Source organism: Notolepis coatsorum (assembly GCF_963971535.1).
Source record: "Notolepis coatsorum genome assembly, chromosome: 13".
NCBI classification, from domain to species: domain Eukaryota; kingdom Metazoa; phylum Chordata; class Actinopteri; order Aulopiformes; family Paralepididae; genus Notolepis; species Notolepis coatsorum.
The window spans coordinates 53,321,211-53,332,371 of record NC_140177.1 but is presented as its reverse complement, the minus strand read 5'-3'; the positions used below and the strand labels follow the sequence as shown (position 1 = coordinate 53,332,371).

General features: G+C 43.8%; 1 protein-coding gene across 1 annotated transcript in view; it reads right to left on the bottom strand.

Annotated features, from left to right (window-relative positions):
- The window catches only part of adgrl2b.1 (adhesion G protein-coupled receptor L2b, tandem duplicate 1), a 144,605-nt gene that overhangs the window by 91,667 nt on the left and 41,777 nt on the right, over positions 1–11,161 (bottom strand). Inside the window, 1 exon segment of the mRNA XM_084327664.1 lies at positions 9,388–9,601. Within this exon segment, the coding sequence (XP_084183790.1) occupies positions 9,388–9,583 (196 nt within the window). The 5' untranslated portion in view covers positions 9,584–9,601.

Genomic DNA, 11,161 nt, shown 5'->3' with positions numbered 1-11,161 from the left:
TGGCTGCTCCCAACAGACTAAATATAACAACATAATGAACATGTTAAATTTGCTCCATTACGTGTTACTCCCGGTCTCCCCAGCAGCAGCCACACGTTTGACAGTTCTCCCCAGTGCACTGAGTGCAGCGCCGCATTTAACAGTTCTGGGGAAGCTGTGGTAGAAATAATTTACAGACAGCCTTTTGCTGCATCATTTCATAAAGTGTTAAACCCAGTTAAGACTTTTTATTCAAGAGAATCAGACCAAATTGTCATGTAAGACTTTATCCTAATATGTCATTATTTATTAGATAAATGCGTTTCCATATTCTATTTACTGCATAAACTGTTTCCAAGTTTCCAAGAACCACCTCAAGCAAGCGTAAAAACTATTTTTAACAATTGAGGACCTTTTCTTAATTTTTTTTCATTAAAGGAGAACTTTATAAACACCAATTTATTTTGGACATAATCCCACACATTAATTTAGTTTGACTGTTATTGAGAGTTAATGAGTTTGAATATATATATAGCCACACCAGTGAGGACACTGAATCTTTGTGTTGTGTTAATTGCAGTTCAAATAAATGATGTAGATGAAAAATAGCAATCCTTATCTCTATTTTTTCATCTACATAATTTCATTGAGCTGTAATTAACATAACCTTGTTTTTCAGTGAAGTGCCCCTTTAAGCTTTTCTAACGTGATACTTCAAAATGTACATACAAATAATGGTATACGGCTAGAGAGAGAGAGAGAGAGAGAGAGAGAGAGAGAGAGAGAGAGAGAGAGAGAGAGAGAGAGAGAGAGAGAGAGAGAGAGAGCTCAAACACTTGGACAAGACAAAGCTGACCACCAGTAGTCACAGAAGTACTATACACTACACACACACGATCTAATAGACCCAGTAAGCACATGTAGGCGCGCACACACACACACACACACACACACACACACACACACACACACACACACACACACACACACACACACACACACACACACACTAACACAGGCATGCTCATACACACAGGCAGACATATACAAACACAGACACAACACAAGCACATTTATCAAATCTATCACAGTTATTTTTATTGATTGCCATACTTTCCTCCACTGTCAATATTATTCTTGACCACACCAGCACTGTGTGTAAATCATAACCAACAATGACACACAAATAAATAGTACCAGCTGTTGCCATGACATGGCTGAAGAACTGATTGCCAGAGACAAATGTGCCATCATGGTGTGTGTGTGTGTGTGTGTGTGTGTGTGTGTGTGTGTGTGTGTGTGTGTGTGTGTGTGTGTGTGTGTGTGTGTGTGTGTGTGTGTGTGTGTGTGTGTGTGTGTGTGTGTGTGTGTGTGTGTGTGTGTGTGTGTGTGTGTGTGTGTGTGTGTGTGTGTGTGAGGGAGGGTGGGGTAGGGGGATTCTGGAAATTTTTCCACTCCACAGAGGGAATATAATTCACATCCATTCATTTTATTCCAGCATGGGCTGTTTTTGTTCTAAGGGACTTTTAACTACAATTAAACCCGAACACAATCAAGGCACCAATCGTCCAAAGACATGAAATGAGGGGACATAATAATTTACATTCTCTATCTGACTGAGCTCTAGTTACAAGGCCTAGACAACAGGTACATGAGATCTTGAATAGCATTTGCTGTGTTTTGTGGTTAAAAAGGTTTGTTTACGTCAATAATGTCTGTAAACTAAATCAATGGAGTTGAGATCTATATTCTGAATTACAAGGATTACAAGCAAATTGTGTATTTTCCATCTATAGATCAAACTTGACCTAGAATGTACTTGTATGTGAATATACCCACCCTGATGTGGAGAGAGGGGGGGGGGTCACAGATTGGGGCTTTAATGCTTAAAATGTAAGTCAGGATGAAAGGGGAAAACAGCTGACAGTGCAGTGTTAAAAATTCATAGCCGCAGGTATTCAGTCAGTTCAAACTAATCTACTTTGATTGCCTCATTGCATCTTGAATCATCAGTATCCTTTTTGGTCTTAAAAGAGCCTCACACAAGCCTCCTTTGTTTTCATCTGTTGTTTGTTTATCCCTGGTGCTTTTTGTTCGGTTGAAGTCCACCGTGGCGTGACTCAGCAATTACAATCTATGAGGTGGAAAATTAAGTGACACCAAAATCTCACAGGTTTACATTATAATTATATAGTTTATATTGCTCTTTCTGTACCTTTTCACCTCTGTTTCGCATAGGATTCACATGGTTAGCAAGCAAACAAACAAGACAAAAAAAGAAAAGACGGATGTAGTGCCAACGTTATCATGCCACAGGTCATTTGACTTGTAAACATGTCTGCTTCCCGTCAGGATTAAACACGTTGTGTTGTTGTGACAGCCGAAAGCCCCCCTGTGAAGAAGTGACTTTTCGCAAAGTGAATCCGACGGTTTAGATTTGGGGAGAAGAGAACTACTTCTAAGAAAGTAAGCCTGACTCATCTATTATTTGACTCAGGCTGTCTGCAGAAACAGTGAACTAACACAGAGCACGTAGTATTCCAACGGAAAAAGTGAGGTAGGCATCTGGCCGCGGTGTTTATACAACTCAGGGTGTGAATTGAGATGACTCGTATTGCTGCAACAGACCTAGATTTAAGGCATGCTTAACAAATGAAATCAAACTGTCAGAACCCGTGCCCCCCCCCCCCCCCTCTCCCCCTCTAAATGAAGTGTCTGTACATCATCTCACTATATATAACAGGGGGGGGTTTACAGCCACATCTAAATACACAATAAAACGGGCGTCCTTCCCAAAAGGCATGCCCTCTTTAAATCCTCATCTCCTGAACGGGAACATTCTCACTGCTTTTGCTTCGCCAGAAGACTCGTTCAGGGAGACCGGGCGTGCCATATAAATTCAGGATGACCCTATCGTGAGTGCTATTGTATTTAATTTCCCGAAGAGTGAAATACGGTATTTGGCTATTCACGTGGCTCAGGTTAATTTCTAATTTATGTCGTCTTGTTATACAACATTATTCTTTTTTGGGTTAGGTTCTCAATTATTAATAAATTGGCGCATCTGGGCAAAGAAAACCTTACTGGCATTAAAGGCCAATCAGTGATCCAAACATACAAAAATGGGTAGCCAAAAATGTTTTAATTCTCTAGTTGATTGATCAAGCTCCTGATACAAGAAATAACAACGGACAACAGGTTTTTAGGTTTTTAACTGTGGCTGTTGTATTCTGTGGCTGTAAAAGGTTTTCTTACATTGGTAATGTTTGCACATGTAGCCTATATTCCAATTACATTTAAAAAAGTTCCAAAAAGCACATTTTCAATCTACAGTTCAAACATAATAATATAGCCGACCCCCACATTGACGGGGGTAAAAAAAAAATATATATAACACAGATTGAGGCTCACATAAATACTCATACAGCAGATATTGTGGGAAAGTGCTGTCAGAAATGTCATTAGCGTGTCAATGAGACACAAATGAAAGCAGAGAAATTTGATGGTTATCTGTCTCTCAGCAGGGTGGCCCTCATTCCCCTGACAACGGCCAGACACGGTCAGAATAACTGTCCAGACGATAAAACCAGCCTCGCTTCATGGAAGACTTCCATTGGGGGGGGGGCAGAAACTCCATGCAAGACTGATAAATCACATCTCCCCCCCCCCCCCCCCCCCCCTCTCTCTCTCTTTCCTGCGTGCTTGTTCTCACCACACAGTTTGACCAGTCATCTGTGAATATCCCATGGCTCAACTGATAATTCATGATAGCCCTGGCACCGACCCGTAGTATTCAGATATGAATTATAATAAAAACACCAAGCCAAGCATATCAATGGATGACAGACTGGGGGTGTCTGTGGCCCGGGGCCAGACTGGAGCTGGAAACACAATGGCTTCTCCCGTTCACTCAACCCCAAGACTGTGTGAAATACCAGTGTGGCACATGGGGAGGCTTTCCCATCAGTACAATGTATGGCACTGCATGAGACAAATGTTGTGCTGCAAAGTATCGCTGACCTTTACAACCGTCTGGGTGGAAACACAGGCGCGCTGCTGGTATATGTCCGAAGATGGGCTAATACGTGCTATACAGTGTATGTGTGGCCAACACTGATAGTCTAACGCTGACAGAAAAATACAATAATAATAGTTAAAGGAATTAATTAGTTAATTTATTCATAGTTATTAATAATGAATAACTAAATGGCCAGGACAGACTTACATGGCCTATTTATTGGAGATGTCTCTCACAGCATACCTTGTGTTTACACTGCGTGAGCTTCTACTGCCTGCAATCCAAACCAAACAAACACCGTTTGCAAAGTTGCCCTGAATCCCCGCAGAGATGACACACATATCAAAAACAAACCGCCTAATCTTCCCTCCTGTACAATATTTTAATATTTCAGTTGAGGTGCCTGCTCGACTCCTGGCATTTACACACGACAGCCGTTCATCAACACGTCGACAGTGACACAAAATAAACCAAAAAAGACATAATCCCTCCAAATCCGGAGCTGCTTTAGTGCGACGACCGACCGTGGAAACCGGTATTGTCACGTCTGGGCAGGTATGAGCCTGTGGAATCCTGTGGGACCCGCCCACGTTTCTGTGGTTGTTGCTCACTTTGAATTTGGTCCTCCTTCTAGGCGGTCTGAAGCCATCTCTGACAAACATGATACCTCTGTGACCCAGTTTACACGTCCTAAGGAGTGTCAATTTATAGATCAGTTATATAATGGCACAAGGACGTAGAACTTATTTACCAGACGTGCTGAGGACAGAGGACGCATTCAAAGAGCGTCCTACTCCATGTGAAGAACAGGCCTAAGTATCACATTCAATGAACACGATGGCAGCACTACTTTTCTTGTTTGTTTCTCTTTACTCCAATTAAAGAATATTAAGCTAATAAGTCTGTGGCAACCTTTCACTGAATGTCACTTAATCCATGCTTAAATACACTGATCTACATCTGATATACTCGGGGTAGTAATAAAATCCCGTGGCATTTCACACAAAATCAATTAATGAAGCTAATGAGAGAACTGCCTGTTGCCGCCGCCTGTATCTGTAAGTATGTCACGGAGGATCTCACAGTGTCGGAAATGTTTGGGACGTAAACGCTCCCCCGCCACATGACAGCATCTCCCGCAGAGGTAATCACAGAGGGTAGCTTTTTTTCTTCCGTGGGACAATAGCGGAAATGTAGATAATAAGGGCAGTGGAGCAGGTCCTCGAGTCTCGACGGGGTGACAGTGAATGGCATGTGGACGGAATCAGACATTGTCTACGGCGGAACCCACACACATTCCTTCATTGACGGATGGGCTAGTATGCATTCATAGGGGCCAAGAGCCCTCGCATCGACTGAAACCCAAAACCTTGACTTTCTGAATACCAAAGCAGTATGCTGCAAACCCCCTTCAAGAAAGTCACCGGGAACCACGCAGCGCCAGACAATCTCTAAGCCCCGACCGAATCAGACGGCCTGTTCTTCAAACGCCTCTGAAACAGTTCCTTTAAGGGTCTGATTCACTGGGTTCTTTCATATCAGCCACGACTGCCAATCTACAAAGAAAACCTATCGCTGTCGGGAGAGAGAGGCTACTGGGATCGACTGTTCCTTAAAAACCTCTCTTTGTTAACAAATCACATCCCACGGCCGGCCAGAAACCTCCAAATGAAACTGGAAAGGAAATCTATTACCGAAGAAAACAGAAAGCATGAAAGAAAATTCTATTCAAAAGAAACAACCCCAAAACAACGAGCTTTGACATTTATCTGTTATCAATGCTTGGCACACAATCATGTGATCTGGGGTCTACTTTGTTCCACGGCACAATGAGATGGAATAGGAGGAACGATGTAATGATCATCATTAAAGCCTACATGCCAACATCAGTGGTTTTGATGGGCATTTAACAGACAGGGGGGGGGGGTGTTTTGTGACTTGCAATACTTGTAATTACAGCCATACGTACTAATCAAAAGTGAGGAGTGGAAATAAGAAGGGACCTTGGGATGTCTTTGTGGGGGGGAAATTAAAAACACCGGCGGCTCTTTCCAAACTCCCCCCAATTTGGCGATACGCCAGCTGCAACCGCACTTCCACTGAACCAGGTGCAACGACTGCGCAGAAGGATCTGACCTGGGATCTGATCCAGGGCCAAATAAAACACATCGACTCTCGGGAGGCATTACAGCCTGCGATGTATACACACTGCTATGGCACTCATATAGCATACTGTGAAACTTAAAGAGGGCAAACATGAAAGCGGACTCCCACACACCCTCTGAGATGGAGGTCCCGCTGTACAAAAATGTATCAACAGACGCGTGCGTCCGTCTTTGAGAGGAGTGTGTGCCCTCCTGGTTGCGATTGCAAGGGCAACATCTCTGCAGGAGAACTACGCGGTCACGTTGCCTTACCTTACCTTGACCACCATTGTAAGGTGTCTAAGGAATGGTGCGTTCTGTGGACTTGTAAAGGAAAGTGCATGGCAGCTTATTAGAAGGTTGAATAGAACCACGTGAACACAACCTTCCACCATACAGTGTAGAGGAGAAACAGGTGTGAACATTTCATGTCACGATTATATTATGAACACAAGTATCGAGGTTGTCGGTATTATACAAAAAATAAATTTAAATATCAAAAGGCAAATATCGTATTTGATCGCAGGACATCATCAAAGGTGATTGTAATCAAACAGTAGGTGATTATCATTAATGTCAACCATGGCCAATGAGCTGTGACATTGCCTCATATTGTATAGAAAAATACATCATGAGAAGACTATGAATTATTATTATTATTATTGATGTTGTTCATTTCTCTCTCTCTCTCTCTCTCTCTCTCTCTCTCTCTCTCTCTCTCTCACACACACACATTATATCTTCTGTTTGTTAAGCATTTGCAGAGAGCCCATGCACAAGTTACATAAATACAGATCAGTCTTGAGAAGACGGATATACCAACCAATTAACTAAATATATTGTTGGGTGGGTGATTAAATCCACATAACATGTCACCATGTGAGCAGTCTGCATGGCTGGCAACACACGTGTAGTGTGTTTACAAGAGCAGTGTAACACTGAAAGCCTTCGTTTACATCATTGACACGCTATTAGCAAGTAGTTAGACAGACGAGCCATGTCATTTCCCCCCATTCCGAAGTCCCCACATCATGCGCTGAACTGAAGTTCAGTTATGTTGCCTTCGTTATAAAGTAACGTTAGTGATAGTTGTAAAGTTGACTCATACGATCTGAAGTGATGCCCCCTTTAGTTGCAATTTTCCTTCGGCACGTTCTGAAGACCATCTTCGATTAACTTCCCCTCAGCACTTTTGTTAAAACTAAAACATGAATAGACTTCAGACAAAGCCCTCAGAGGCTGAGAAAACTCCAGAGGGCCGTTGTTGTTGTTGTTGTTGGAAAATTCATTTATTAGGATAAACCCCTTGAGCTGTACCATCTCGTTTCCGAGGGGTCCACCATGGTCTTATTGAAGCACAACAACAAACTTGCACCTGCTCGCCTGCGTCTCATTGCGGCGAGACTGAAGGTTAACTTTGGTTAACACTTTTGCGGCCACTGGGATGAGTCTAATTAATCTCAAGAGGACCGGGAAATGTAAACAGACGTGGGGCTGTTTGTAGAGCTAAATCTATACTTTTTATAGTATTGATATCTGTCCATTCTCATTGTGAATTGAGACCATAAACCGTCCCTTCAAAATGGCTTAAAGGAAAAAAAATGTCATCAATAAGTTCTCATTTTATAGCGCCGTGAATATAAGCATTATACCGGATTTGGTCTAGTATATTTCCTGGAAGCCGAGATAATAGCTAATAACGTTAAATCCAATGGCATTTCGGTTATAGATACGCTCCAGTTAAAACTCAAACTGCATATGATCGGCACGATCCTCACGCATATATGCATGAAAGGGGGGGGGGGGGGCGGGGGACGTCGTTTCTGATTATTAATTACCATTAACCACCAGAGCATGTGAGCGGATCGGAGCATGAGCGGAGCGAGGAGCGGGTGGTTTTGACGTGAGCGACGGAGTGGGTTTTAAAATGGGTCGGTGCGATGTCCGGAGCGAGAGTTCTCCTCCGCTCCAATCCGCTCCGGGCCGCTCACAGTGGTTTAACACTGATGTAATATACATGTAGTTGAATGCCAAAGCAACAGATGGCGATGTACAAACATGAAGGCCATTTTCAACCAATGAGAAGGGTGAACCGTCACTCACATCCTGTTAGAAAAACTATATGACGCCATTGTTGTTGTCGTTAGCTTACATGCTAACGTTAATGGCAGCGACCATAGCATTGTGGCTAGGCTAGCTATCATCGCTTAGTAGAGCTAGTGAATGGATAAACAACGTTATTTAACATTGCAGAATGGGTACAATTACAATACGGCTCAATACAAACAATTGTTAAGGGGCCCAGGGGGTGTAGACTGTTGTAGTTTGGTCAAATCAAGCAAATGTACATCATGCTCCAAAAAAAAAAAATCTGCCGAGCGATGTGGAGCGGGGACCGGGGAGCGCTCGATTCAAGGTGAGCGGTGAGCGAGCGGAGAGCGACTTGGGGGTGGGGTCAACATGAGCGATTAGCGGAGCGGAACAAGCCGTCTAGAGCGAAGAGCGGATTTCTCGCCCGCGCCGATCCGCTCACATGCACTGATAACCGCGTTAGCCTCATTAGCCTCATAGGCCGAACGCCTGGATGGCTATCAAAACAAGGCCCGATCGGGATGTACTTTACGTGAAAAAGATCTTACCGTGGTCCAGTGGGATCCCCCCGAGCATTTCCCCGTTATCGATCGCCATCTGATAGATCGATATGTCCATTGGCTGATGATAAATCCCCTTATTGCATGGTGAAATCTGCGATGCAAAACGTAATCCAAGCTACAGGCTGCAGATCCAGAATCGAGCTAACATAAAACTCCATTGAAAGTCAAAAAAAAATAGTCCACCGTTCGGCCACAGGGAACACTGCATTATCGCGATAGCGCCCCTAACAGGATCTGGCCGGTATTGCACTTTTTCGAATTCAAAGAGTAGGGCACATCTGCAGTGCCGCTCGGCGACCTTGAATAGGTTATTAATATGGAATAAAAGCAATAACAACTTGCCACGGATTTATCCGTGCTTCTGTCCACAACGGGTGGAATCGAAACACGGAGATCTCCGTTGTTCGTCCCCATTGTGTTAATGCTGGACAGAATATACCGCTCAAACCATGGGTTTTTCAAAGCGCGGTAAGCAAAAACGCGGTTACAAATGGTAATTAAAATTTTAACCGGTAATACTAACCCGTCAGGGAATTTTTACTGTGGTTCATAGTAAAAGCCTGTTTCATCCCTAAATGCCATGGTAACTTACCTTCTGCACAATGGAAGTGAAAGAGAAGAAGTATGAGGCAGTGGAACATAGGGCTCTTCCACAGCACAGAGGCCATTGTGTGTGTGTGTAGAGTGGAAACGTTTCCAGACGCAGGCCTGCCGGGTAATAGTCGCGGTGGTTCACTGTTCTGCAGAGCTGGAGACGTGTCAACGGTCGGTGGTTCTTGGAGAAGCATCACCAGTCATCTTCTCATCTGAAACAACGAGGACAGGCAGGCATGAGAATGTGAGATGAGGGGGGAGGGGGGGGGGGGGGGGTGGGCTGCAAGATATTATCATCATAATCATCATCATCACCATCACTGGCTCGGCTATGTCATCGCCATTCCCATTTTTTATCTGACATACATGTATTGTTTATGACCATAAAATGCAACACATGTGAGAACTCTGGAGAAAGATGTGCCTACGAAATGCATTGTATGTACAGGCAAGCACATCAAACCCGAGACACACACACACACCCGCATACAACTAAATATATGACTGCCGTCTAACGTGCGAGTAAACAAATTAATAGTTTCACAGCGGTGGTACAACTCTCACTGGTGTCTCTTTTTGTTTTGTCTTTATTACGCCTTACTGAGAACACTCCCACAAGACAACAGAGTAGAGAGAATAGAACACAGTGTGCCAGCCAGGCGGTGTGACTGTGTACTGGAGCAACCTGGTACACATTTTAAAGCTCATCCTCTCCATGTTGCGGTTTCAGAATGTTTACACTGCTGACGGCTCTCTCTCCCCCCCACCGCCTCCTCCTATTTCACCTTCACCACTCACTACTAGCCAAAGCCCCACAGGAAAAAAGGCTTGTCGCTCAGGCAACACGTTCACACAGGATGCCGCTAAGAGACACAGCATCTTTGTGTGCTACTTTTGTCTCTTTCCTTATCTCGAGGGGAGGCAGAATCAGTCCCATTGTCTGCCTCAGCAGCGAAAGGTTGCAGTCTGAGACACGACACACACACACACACACACACACACACACACACACACACACACACACACACACACACACACACACACACACACACACACACACACACACACACACACACACACACACACACACACACACACACACACACACACACACACACACACACACACACACACACACACACACACACACACACACACACACACACACACACACACACACACACACACACACACACACACACACACACACACACACACACACACACACACACACACACACACACACACACACACACACACACACACACACACACACACACACACACACACACACACACACACTGAAGCAGGGCCAAAGTCAAATACTGCAGAGGGATGATAAGTCCATGTCATATGTAAAATACCACGCATGCACACGATGTGCATCTCAATGATGCGATGCATCTAGATAGATTTTAAGCAGCACAACAGATCAATATGATTCGATACGGCCCCGTCTCACCATGCAATGTGATGCAGTGAAATACGATGCGATTCAATGTGGTGCAAACATTTCCATCTTTAATCCTACCACAGTTTTACCACTGGCTGCGAGAAGACACCATAGGCTTAAATCCACTTAATCCAGTAGATTAATAGACGTAATCCAGTTATGGGAGATGAAGAGAATGATGTACATTCAAACAGCCTTCTTGGCATTTAAATGACCATAATATCATCCTATTTGGAATTGCATGTGTTGGTTGTAAAACATGAAAATCAGTCTACTCTAAATAATCCTTTCAAACAGGCCACTGTTTATTAATGCATTG